Source organism: Rhyacophila brunnea, unplaced genomic scaffold, assembly GCF_057557595.1.
Source record: "Rhyacophila brunnea isolate RB1 unplaced genomic scaffold, BYU_Rbru_1.0 scaffold_21, whole genome shotgun sequence".
NCBI classification, from domain to species: domain Eukaryota; kingdom Metazoa; phylum Arthropoda; class Insecta; order Trichoptera; family Rhyacophilidae; genus Rhyacophila; species Rhyacophila brunnea.
Genome location: NW_028232871.1, coordinates 30,853,867 through 30,867,237, shown reverse-complemented (window position 1 = coordinate 30,867,237; position 13,371 = coordinate 30,853,867). Strand labels below are relative to the sequence as shown.

Sequence of the window (13,371 nt, the reverse complement as noted above, 5' to 3'; positions counted from 1 at the left end):
TTCGCAAAAATTTTAGGCTTACGCATTTGTGCATATCGTTTTGTATAGACCGCTACAGACATCCCAGGTCACGTGATATAAAGTCAATCCATCACTATTCACGGTAAATAATGGTGGATTCGCTGCCAAACCTTATGAGTTTGGACTTGTTAGCCGGCCAACATATCCATGTGGCAGAGAACTTCAGGAGCAAACCACATCTGAGAATATCCGACACTGTGCTCCGAGAGGAAGAGATGCTTTAGTCGGTTCAACAAGCTGTTGGGCCCATCGGGCCGTCAGGGTCCTGATCGTCACAAAGGCAAATTATATTGAATTAAATAAAAATGCCACGTCTTCTTGCAGACGTGAAGATCTCTTTACAGAGTTTCTTTGTCCGTATTGTTTAAGCTTTTTTTGTATTTTATATATCATTAGATTCATTTATTTATATTAAGTCTCCGTGCCTTTCTCTCCTATAAGTCGTCTTTCAATAAACTCAAAGCTCACTTGAAACTGTGACCCAAGACTTGGGTATCTGCTCCTGAGACATTCCCAGGCGTAAACAACTGCTGATGCTTCATATCCAAATGTTTTGTTTCGTGATATGCTCGATTATGACCCAGTGTAGTGAGGGTCGATGTTTGTGTTGTCATATAATATAATTATATATACATTTTTAATACACATTAAAAAAATACTAGAAAAGAGTTTGGAGTAAGTGCGATTCGAGCTCAGGTCTTTTATTATTGTCTTGTGTTTTAAACTATCAGCTTGATCTATTTATGAATCTTACTATGATATTTTTTCATGAAATATTGTGTTTTTTTTTTACATTTTTTTAAAAACCATTTTGCGTTAAAAAAATTCCAATAATAGCTGTCATACGATTGTCTACTCAATCAAATTCGTCTGACGTTAAAAAGGTAAATGGTATAATTTAAGAAATACACCCGAAATATTAGAACACCAAAGCCATAGGCAAAATACAATAAAGGTGTTGATAAGGGCAAGACATATAAATTGAATGACCGTCATCACATAACCAATTGATATAAAAATATCCCAAGGGATCGTAAAGGCTGACATAAATTTCGGAATGTCACATATACGTAATAAAAAGCTGCGTCTCCAAATGAAATATACAACGTATAAATAATATTCATCCAATCGTTTCTCACTATTTTTTGCGACGCGAGTGTTTTGCCAAGGTTTGAATTGATATTGGTTCTGAAATGGGAGAAAAACCCGGTGACCTTAAGGTGTTTTTTGCGAAACATCGTTGATAGGTTTACGATATGGCCGGGATTTCAATATGCTTGTAATAATATACATTGGAAGCTGTATCACAGTTTATTAATTTTCTTTACTATTCTTTTTTTAACAAAAAAGATAGCTTTTTATTTGAATAGTTTTCCTCTTTTATATTATATATTATTACCACCTTTACCAGGAACTGTTTGAAAAGGTTGAGTGATTTAATTTATTCACCGGGAGGATAGACACATGTCAGAAAATAGAATAATACGGATAATTAATATTTGTGAAGTAAAAACCCGTTTATGCGGCAAGCTAATTGTTAAACTTTAGAAAGATTACACAGTTGTAAGTATAAAGTATGTAGGTATCTAGTATATCCGGTCTCACTTCTACAAACTAAACAGACAAAATATCTCAATCTCCTGAGTTGCAAGGATGGATCATTATGGTAAAAATAGAAAGCAAGTTGACGTTAATTTTAGATATTCTTTATATTTAAACAATTAACTGTTTACAGTGTTTTCAACTAAGTAAAATTTAAATTGTATAGTACGCACTTTTATTTTCATCTGGTGACAGTATCTAGCCATCGAAACAAAAACAATGTATTATCAACTTTGATCAATGTACGCTCTCAATAAATATATATATACCTCTTTTTGACACACTGATTATACAAGGTGTTTTTTTTTTTTTTTTTTTAATTGTAACCTCCACTTTGTGGACGACTAAAATGCTTCGTAGGTTTCTTCTTTGGTTAGGCCAATTATTGTCGCATTCACCCTTTCTTCAACACCATCAAATCCCCCAATTATTGTCACAAGACCAGGTGAATACCAGTCACGGAGCATGATCGAACGTGATGAAAGTTACAATTAGCTACTTTAAGACAGCCGACGCACCTAGGCTTGTTTAAGCTAAAACTCTATCTGATACGATACAAACGAGGCCACATTAACCACATAGTGAATAATCTAAAACGCATCGCGCGTTGCGTCTATCATCCATCCTAAACTTGTCCATCATCATTTATCTCAAAACCCAAGTAAAATCTTGAGAGTGACATTCCGAACTGTCGGTTTACCAGTGTGTAATTAAGTGTACGCCGAACCAGCTCCAGCGCGCGCAAGCCCTCCCAAAATAAAAGTTTACTGTCTGGCATCCTGTTTAAACCCCTCCCCTAGATCCGTAATCCATCAGCATCCGCATATTACAGTCCACTGCGAAAAGGGCAACCATCCTTTTTTTAAATTTATTTTGAGCATATTATCAGTATACACGTATGTGCGTGTGAAATGAGCGGAAGAGCTTATGTAGTTTATCAGCAGGGGTGGTTCTGAGCTAAATTACAAAAATACATATTTTTGAATTCATTTGGTTTATTGGATAAGTGAGTAGTTTACAAAATACAACATAAAATGACTGGCAGAATGCCATTATGGAGACCTGTTTTCTCCATCGCCAATCCTTGGGGTTCTACCAGCTTTATGTACTATCAGGGGAATTTTTAGTCTAACTAGTGATATACATTATTTGTTTCGCTATGTTTATTTCTTTTCTTTAAAAGATATACACATTTTTGGAAATCACTACCTAGTGCTTAGCGACGTATATTAGCGAAAACATTAAAACATTACGTTTTATGTTAAAACGTATTAAAACTTACCAAGTTATTGACATAAACCAGTCGTATTAAGGTACATAAAACCTTTAAAAAGAGCAATTGAAGATAATACTGAAATTTCATAAAAATAAGCGACAACTAAGTTGACATTACCGAAGAGACACTCACTTATTAAAACGGGCTGATTTTTCAAATTGACTAGAATTACACAAAAAGGCTCTCGACGATTGATTATCGGCCGGAAACGCCGCGACGCCTCACCATCAAAATGAGAAAATGACATTTCACCGCCGGAAGTTGCGCGGAGGGTTGTTGAACTGGCACAGCTGCCTCCGAAGCGGAGTAAAGTGCCTCTCGTAGCATTCGATCTGTGCCAAACCGTAGACGGTCTACGACGCTACGGAGCTAAAAGCTCTACGCCAGATAAAACGAGGCAATATTTCACAGCCGGTGGCTATAAAATCAATACATGTTTACTGTACGTATCTACAATGCCATCTGGTTGTGATAGTAAACAAAATTCAGCAATATATACAATTTATATACCTACTATCATTATATAAATTATAGTTGATTTATAGTTTTTTATTAAATAAATAAGTTACAACACTTAAGAATGTAGCATTCGTTATAAAACCTATTTTAAATATTAAATACCTTGATTCAAAATCACAAAAAAAACCTAGTGTCTACCTCACAGTTTCTATCAAAAATATACCAAATCAAAAATAATTTTAAACTCTTAATTTACTATTTTTAATAAAATTAAAATAACAAATATAAAAACGCTCTTATTTAGTGGAGTATTGAATGATCTAAGCCCGCAATGACGAAATATTTTTTGATTAAAATAATCAAAAATCGCTGGCAAGGTCTGTGCACCATGCCCGAGGAATAGCTGGCGTAAAAAATACTCTAGAAAGGGGCTTTATCAAAAATTTGATTTAAGGAACGTTATTCAAACCCTGGGGCACCTAAACATATTTAAAAAATAGCCTTCCATTCATCGCTTTCGCGGCAATTTCGCAAGCCGGCTGCATCACAAAAAGACGCTTGGGAATGAGGGGGGAGGGTGGTTTCGGGCAGCTTTAATGAGATTATTTCACGGTGTGCCCTTCCACATTTACAATTTAACGCGGGCAGCTTTTTCAGTCCATCCTGTATTAAGGAGGAGTTTTTTTTCTTCTTTTCCTCTTAAGAAAAGTTTATTCATAAAAGAGAAAGCGGAAAACCTGGACGCATTTTTGAGATTAACTAATTCGCTATGGCCTTTCATTTTTAATGCCGGTTTTCACATTTTTTTAACATGCATGCGGAGGTTCTTTTTGAAAGCATTTTAAAAATAGGCTTCTAAATAAACGAGATGTAATTAGTGTAACGTTTACCTTTTAAATGTTTTGGACGATTTAATATAGCAGTATAATTTGACTCATTTATTTTAAACACAATGTTTTAGAGTATCTTAAAAATTAATTACGGATTTTTAATTAATCGAATTCATATTATGGATAAGAGAAGGGAAGATAATAATTATTGATACCTTCAAAATGTGACGTTGGAGCCAAATGCTTTGCGTTTCTTTAATGGAGCACATGGTGAATCAAGCATTGACGTTATTGGGCCCATAAAATCATACACGTCTCGCACCACACCCGGTCGTAATCAGGCATACATATCACGGAAACATATTATGTTTGATGTAAATCATTAGTATATTTAGGACTCCGTTTGCGACACTTCGTACCCTTGTAGCACAGCCTCAAGAGTTCCGTCGTCGTGGCCGACCCTCCCTCACTCTACAGCGGTCCTACAAAAACCATCTACGCGCTGCAGGTATCGAATTGTGGAAGGCGTAAGAGTTGGCGATGGACCGAAAGAAGTGGCGCGAGCTTGTGCTTGGCCTATGCCCCAACGCTGGGTCGTGACAAAGTGAAAGAAGAAGAATATTTAGGACTCTTTTTTTATGAATATCTCAAGAGCAGTCAACCAAGACTTAAGTCACCATGGACCCAGGTGTGCTTTGACTGAATTTAATAATAAGTAAATAACAAAATCTAATACAAGACCATCAAATGATCTTAGTAAAGAGATCTTCATGTTGACAGTAGGGATGAAGCTACAAATTTTCTTAACACAACAAATCTAACCTCTATAATAAACAAAAAAATAACCAAGCAATCACCTAAAGAATCCAGATAAAGTAACGTCTCTTAAGAATGTATCCGGGCTGCATTCTGCAGTTTTTTTTAAATATTATTCAGCGCGGGCTGGAGTGACCGAGTGAAGGAACTTACTGGGGATAGTCTTCACTCTTCTCTGAGAAAAGCTGATGAATGAGAGAGGCGGAAAACTTGGTCATTCAGAAGGTGACTGAATTTTAGAGTGGTCACAATCCTCAGTCATGAGTCACTCGTTTAAAGTTACTTGCATATATAATTTTATTATATGAATAATGCGTACAATAGTAAAACAAGTATTACATTGCTGGGAGACTAACCCTACGACGAACTATATCTCTGTAGTATAGAAATAGATAAATTATGAAAAATAATAAATATTTAGAAATATACATGCGTTTTATAGTTTCAAAATACAATATACTATAAACAAACTCATTGTAGCGGACACCATTCAAATAGTATGCTATATAATTTTTTTTTTTAATTATATGACGCGATATTCTTCATGAAAAAAAAATCCACTTCATTTTCTATGTGCAAGTACATACTACCATTATTATTGAAGATCGCAGACCGTGTGAAGTCCTTTGAACGAGCGATTTCTTTGAAATCTGGCGCGAAAAATGACGTCACCACTCACAGCTGTCAGATCCTTTGAAGTGGTCGTCTTTCTCTTTTTGTGTTGCCCGCTCTCCGAGTTTGCCATATTCCGTTTTTATGCAGTATTTTTTATGTTTATATATAATTTATTGTACATTAAACAAATTGAAATAATATTATTATCAGTGGCCAAGAATGACTTTTGGAAGTAGCTAGGCTGTCGTGCATATGTAGGTAATTGTCTTTCATACGGGACGTATGAAGATAATAATAATAATTATATCATATTACTATTAAAGTACGGGTTTACACTAACGTCAACAAAAATCGTCACAAAAAATGGCGTTTATAAATTTAATTTTAACACGAACAAAGAACAATAATAGAATATTTTTTTAAAATGATGTAATTTTACCACGTTTTTATTAGCTAGTATTCTTATTTGTCCGGCACAGATATTTTCTTGTACAGTACAATTTTTTTCTTGTTTGTCCAAGATTTTTAACTAACTTCCCGACTAGCAAGACATTTCAAACTTTTAGAATATATCAGAACACGACGACAATGCATTCTTTTAATACTTTTGGCCATCTTTAAGCAGAATTGAATTTATTTTCAGTTAATTCTGATTTGTATGTTTCGGAAAAAAATCGTTAAAAGTAATATTTACTACTCACTATTATTGGTTGCTAAGTGGGTCCTAGCAACTAAATTATTAATATTATATACGTGCGTTACTATGGAAATCAATATGAAATGTCAAAATGACATATCTGTATTCCATAACATTTATTCAGTATTTCTATCAAGTACAATAAAAAGTTTTTATTAATACATAGATTTGTCAAGTTTGTATGATTCAACAGAAAATATAAAAACGTGGTATAAAAAAAGTTCTTTTTATCTTGTAATTATTTGCTTAAAAACTGATAGTAAAAAGTCTTCTACTTTATCATCTCTTACGATAACTTTCCGGTAGATTTAATGATATTCTGTACAAAATACATTACACTGAATATACGACGCATCGTATTTAAAGGTAAATGTTGTGACAACCATAACAATCTTATATGTTTCGCATCGACGCTTTAGAAAGTCTGTTAATGATATAAATAAACATATTTTTTTAAATGTAGGCTTTAAATAATCTGCTAGTAAGGAGGCTTTGTCACTGTTGTAAATATTTAGCACAAAAAAATACATAATAGGTTTATATATTAGTTCTATCTTGTAGGAGGTAAAAATCCAAAACACAGTGACACAGCCTCATTATAATTTTAAATAGACGTTCGAAATTTAAAAAAATAAATTGAAACAGTATCCAAATTTAACATTTGCGTTCACCCGTAAATATAATAAAATTATAAACTTTCTAAATATAATTATTATTCTATTCGTGATACCATCTTCTGTAAAAGTTTCTTGTAGTAATGCACTTATAATAATGTAAGATCAGGTATTTGTACAAAAGTAATATTTAAGATCAACTGTTTTTTTAAATAAACACACTTATTACGTTTAAGAAAAAATCCAAAAATAATAGACAACTTGTCAAATAATGTTACTAGGTATATAAATATTATACTAAATATACAGATATTATTATCTTCCACCAAATATGAGAAAATTTTTTCATATATTATGTTTAACTTTTACTGACGACTGCATGAAATATGATAATAAAATTTAAACAGATATATTGACCGAATTCGATTCGATTTTATTATTGATACGAGATAGACAACGGTGTGATCTAAGCATGCGCTCTTCACCTCACCACTCCACCACTACAAAACCATTTTATCTACTCGTGATGCAATGTTACCATCGTCTCCGATTAATTAATCGACCACGATTGGATATGAGCGCGCACCGCTTTAGCCGCAGATCGTTTCACTACTCCTGCCGCTATATCTCTCTCACCACTCATGGTAGAATTTAATTAATACTTGATAGAAAGAAAATGAGCTTAACACACAGATGAAATAAGAAAAAAATACACAGTGACAGTCCAAAATATACACATTGTTATAATTTAAGTACATAGTGATATGTATATACGTATTTAGGTAAGGATTGACATAATTACATTATTTTTGTAAAGTAGATTATAAATCAAAAGGTAAAACAGATTTCTGTCATTTATATTTTTCCCAACATGAACTGCAGGGGTTCAATTCTTTTCCGCCTCGGGTGAATTGTCATGATAAAAAGTTCTGGTCGTTTGTGGAACGTATTGCCAGTGCGTGTAAGTTTTTCACGCTTCTATTTGGTAGAACATGCACGTTTGTATTATTCATAGGTATGTTTGACATAACACAATTTCACCGTTTTATTTTATATTTTGTCGTACCCAAATAGTTTGCTTATAACAAGAGGGTGCTTTCAGTAGATACACGAGTGTTTCACAAGCATAGTGGACCAAGTCCATTCTGGATATTTTTGAGTATTTTTTATTTTGTATATACTATGCCTGTGAACCATTCGCATAATACACTTGATGGCATTTCTAGAGCGACACATAGTGTCTTCTATACGATATTGATCGATCACACTATAGGTCCATAGGAATTGAGTCGTTGAAATGTTACAATGGTGTACATTCAGTTGTAATATAATAGGTAATATGATTTAATTGTGATTTTAAAAAGTGAGCGTTCACTATTCGTATTTTTATTATCATCATCAGCTTGCTTGAAAGTCGTTTTAAAATGTACCATGAGCAAGCTCTTGAAACCACGTTGCATCACTGGATTTGTATATATATATATATATCGTTCAAGATTGACGCAAGAGTGAGAAAAAAAGAAGGTATAAATCCCTGCGCTTTAAATCGTGGTAGTAGTTTATTCAACGAATAAGACACAATATTTCAGAATGTAACATTATATATAAATACTGAATATAAATAAAGAAAACTTTTCATGCATATACCTACACACACTAGAAAAAATCATTTTGTAGGAAAAAATATACTTCATTATAACGAAATTCGACAAGCATTTCATGTAACAGCTACTAGTTAAAATTGTCGTAATTAAGTAAGATGTCCGTATTTTAATTGGAAAAGCATACTGACGCAAATCCAGCAGCTACAGGTTCAAGTTCCGTCGTGTGTCGCATATTTTTTCTTCTACAAAATGATTTTTTCTAGTGTGTATATGCATGAGATATTATGTATATTCAGTATGTTAGTATCTTCAATGTTGAATATACTAGGGAACAAAAAAAATAGACAGAGCGTTACCTTCTATGTATGGTTATATGAGGTATGATTTATCTACTTAAACAGGAGTTAAAGAATATGTGATTTTTTCAATATTTACGTCTATATTATTGTATTATAATAATATATTAAAGTTTGTCACGCGAACGTAACACGCAGTCGATATAATATTTGAATACATTCATTTCAAGACAGTATTTCTTGCGTTTACGTTACGTCATGTAAATTGAAGGTATTATATTTCGCCATATCTCAATTCACCGTAAACCATCGTACCGGAAAGAGATGGCTATATTTTTTCCCCGACCGTGTCCGATCCTAATAAGATCACATGGGGCTCCACAGAGTAGAGATTTGTATTAATAGATTTTGTTTTTACGAGAAATGGATGTCAACCACTTGCTCAACCTATTAGGTTAATACTCACACACAAACTAAAAAACAATGTGTGTACTTGCCAGACCCAGTATTTGAAACTGGGACCAACTACGTTAAAAGCTAATGCGCAAGTCGCTTAAAATAAGATCATAAAACTTACTTCTCTTCTGTATGCAAAATACTCCAGTGGATTGATTCATGGAGCATTGTAGACAGTAAAGTTTGATATTTGATAGACACAACATCATCTTTATGGGCACGTACTTTTGAATCATTCAGAATTATAAATAAATATACACGATATGACTTTATTTCAAATTTACATGTCTACTAGGGATTCCAATGCCGGGATCCCGGGATCCCGAACTATTTTCAATACCTATGAATCCCGGGATTGGTAAACTTCGGGATTGCTTTTTTATTATTTTTTATGGAAAATAACATAAAAACGAAAATATAACAGAAAAAATACTTTTAATAACATATACTTGACTACGATAGAAATAAACTGAGTTTGAATGAAGTTTGATTTATTACCCATGTGTTACTAATTCATTTTATTTTTTCACATAAATTATTAAAAATGAGAAAGATTGGCAAAAATCAATCGCACTTTCTTGATATGAATTTGAGAAATATAATAAATAAATCAAGAAACATTTAGTTAGACGTTTCTACCAGAAAATGCTATTCTAGAGACCCATTGATCATAGAGAGAATATCACCGGATATTTCATGAACACTTCATGCTAGTTTGAAATAATTGTCAACACAATATGTTATTTTTTGTTTTAATTGAACTTGTATTTGTTAGCTTTTCATAAATAAATATAACTGTTTTACTCTCACATTATTATTTATATTACAATATTATTTACTCCATTACACCTATGTATTCCCAAGATTGGACGTTCACAATATTAACAATAAATGTCTTAAATACTCGTAGTATAAATTATTTATTTTATTAATTTTTGACCGATTTTATCAATGTTTTTTGTATATATAAAAAAATTATGTTAACTATCTACCAACTAACTAACTACCAATCCCGGGATCGTCAAATTGTGATCCCGAAATCCCGGGATCAAATATTTGGCTCGGGATTGGATTCCCTACTGTCTACCTATTTTCTTATGTCTTGCTCTGCATTCTAGTAGTTTTTAATACGTATTTTTAAGCGTTTTATTTAGACATGAATTTGATCTCAATACTATACGGCTATCTACATACGTAATTTTTTTTGGACACAAGCTATAGCATCGCATGTCTATTTTCTCATTAAATAATATTAATCTGTTCCGTGGAATATACAGAAGATCATGAAATTGAATATTATTTTTTTTTCAAATAATTAAATAATAATTGGTCCCGATATGTTTATAAGAAATAATTACGATGAGTTTGAAAGTTTTCAGACAGAAAGTTTAGCTAATGATGGACTCATTAGCTAAACTTTCTAGGTTTTAATTAATTAGGATCTTATTCATGCATCCACGCCGTACAAAATTAAGGGATCACCGACTACATAAGTTAAAGGGGTGCAAAAGTTACTAAGCCACCAACTGCCGCAATTCAGTGAGTATATTATACGCCGGTTGTGTATATATGACATAACGTAGTGTGTTATATATAAGTATGTACGTCTAACTTATTCGATGACCTTTCTTGTTAGCTCGCGAGCAGGTCCTTTATGAATTATGTTGTTTGTTAGTGAAAACTAAAATTGTTACACAGGGCATAATAAATCACGGCAAGAAAGGGTCATCCTCAAATAACGTCAGAGCAATAACAAGCTGAGGGCGTTCAGATTCAAACTGTCATTATTTTTTAAAGTAATGTTGAAAATAATATTTTGCAGCTCCTTAATAATGTCAACAAAAGTGACCTCTTATTGTGCCTAAAACGTTAAGTGTCCAACCAGGCAGTAATACGTGCGAAACATAAAATGTTAGTAAAATAGAAGTCTAAAAACTCAAAATTAACACATCGTGGCAAGGGCATAAGAAAATGCGATATAATAAATTTGCTAAATACTTAAAATGAAAATTGGTTGGACACATGACGTCCCGAAGAACGGACAATCGATGGACAGATCAAGTCATTGAAATTATAGGAAAGCTTTCATCCAGCATGATATTTCAATCAATATAATTAGTAATTGTACATATTATGAGTGATAAATAATATTGACGGCTATTTCCAAGTCTAACTTTGCTAACTTATTTGAGATTTGTACTATTCCGTTTGAGTCCTTTTTCACTGTAGGTTGATAGTATTCAATTTTAAATTTAATATTATAATCAGTGAATGTTAAATTTTGGTCCAAATATTGTTTTATAATGGAAATGGTGTTTTTTTGTAGTTAGAGACAGGGTATGTATATTATTATATACCTACTCAAATATAAAGTAAAAATGTTATTTTCCCTGTTTAAAAATATTGTAATCTTTACACAGTTAAAAAAGAAAATGAATGAGTCCAATGTTAATATGTTACTGTATAATTTTACATATCGTGTACATTATATGTATTTATTAGGTTTATTTACGGACTTAGATATTATAATAATTAAATGGTTGTTAATTATAATGAATATTTTTTTAGAAAATTTGTAATCATAACCTTGTCTGCAGTCAATAAAAAATATGAAGTAAAGACGTCATAATAAAAACCGCCCATAATCGAGCATTCGCATTTCGTAGGCCATTGGGTTTTTGTCACTGTTTCTAGGAGATCATTCCACGAAGAAATTCATTTTTCTACCGACCCAGATGACGAATACGAATAATCTTTGGAGATTATGACTGTAGGATTTTGAGAAAAGGAGTCTCCAGTTTTCGAGCTAAGGTGTTAACTCCTCAAAAATAACAATATAAAAATAACTTTTTATATACCACGTTTTTAAACTCTGTTGAATCATATTATAAACTTGACAATTCTATACATTAATAAATACTTTTTTTTAAATTTTTTGATGAATTATCCCATCAACTTGAAAGAAAACGATCAAATGCGTAATAAAGAGAGCAATTATAAGAAATTTTCAAACATTTATTAATTGAATAACATATATGAGATTTTTAAAACTTGTACTTGATAATATGAAGTAAAAAACAAACAAACAAACAAAAAACAAGAAAGCGAGTTAATTCTTTTTTCAAAATCGCCGAACGCCGTTACGCAAAAGTGCAAGCATTTTATCGGATTTTTTTCCAAACTACCTTTCCATACAAAACAGAATTAACTGAAAAAGAATTCAATTCTGCTTAAAGATGGCTAAAATTATTAAAAGAATGCATTGTCATCGTGTTCTGATATAATCTTAAAGTTTAAAATGTCTAGCTAGTCGAGAACTTAGTTAAAAATCGATTGCAAGATTTGTACTGGACAAACGTGGTAATAAGAAATCCTGACAAAAACAGCTGATGACTTAAACTACCCTACGCTTAATATCAGTGGTGAAATCCGCGGGCGTAATCTAAGGAGGCGGCGTTAATTGGCAAAATAAATTATGAAAAGGCCACGCATACAATCCTACCACCGTTTTACACACAACTATACAAAATAGCTATTTAATACTACACGTATACTCAATTTATGTTATTACACACTTAAGTAAAGTTCAAGTTTATTCAAATGAACTAGCCGTGGTTGAGCTCTCAGACGTTCTTTGTAATATTCGTAACTTAGAATATAATAATATTTAGTATACGTCTTTTGTACTTGCCTGCGTATTTTATATTTTTATTTTTTATTGAAGATTGAACGAACATGAGTTTTAGGAATGTAACTTTTTTCATTGAATATACATAACTTAACAGAAAAACCCGAAAACATAAATATCTTAGCGTAGCTATCGTGGGAGGTAAATATCTGCAAGATAAGTTAGTTATCCTAGCCCAGGCCAAGCAAGGAAAAAACGAATGTTTGAAACCAACAGCTCAGTTCAAGCTATTTATTTAGAATTCTCTTAACTTGTATGTCTCAGAGGCTTAAGCTTTAAGCTTATTTTTTTTGTTTATTTTAATAATTGTATACATTTTTATCTACTTATCGTATTGTCCCTTAACGAAAAGCGGCCAATAACGAGTAATCTTTGTTTTATCATATCGTCACATCAC

General features: G+C 32.3%; 1 protein-coding gene across 1 annotated transcript in view; it reads right to left on the bottom strand.

Annotated features, from left to right (window-relative positions):
* Positions 1 to 250: 250 nt before the first annotated feature.
* LOC147070945 (uncharacterized) overlaps positions 251 to 13,371 on the bottom strand; it is a 56,036-nt gene continuing 42,915 nt past the window's right edge. Inside the window, exon 9 of the mRNA XM_085949268.1 lies at positions 251 to 286. Coding sequence (XP_085805394.1) covers positions 251 to 286 — 36 coding nt within the window. The remainder of the gene's footprint in view (positions 287 to 13,371) is intronic.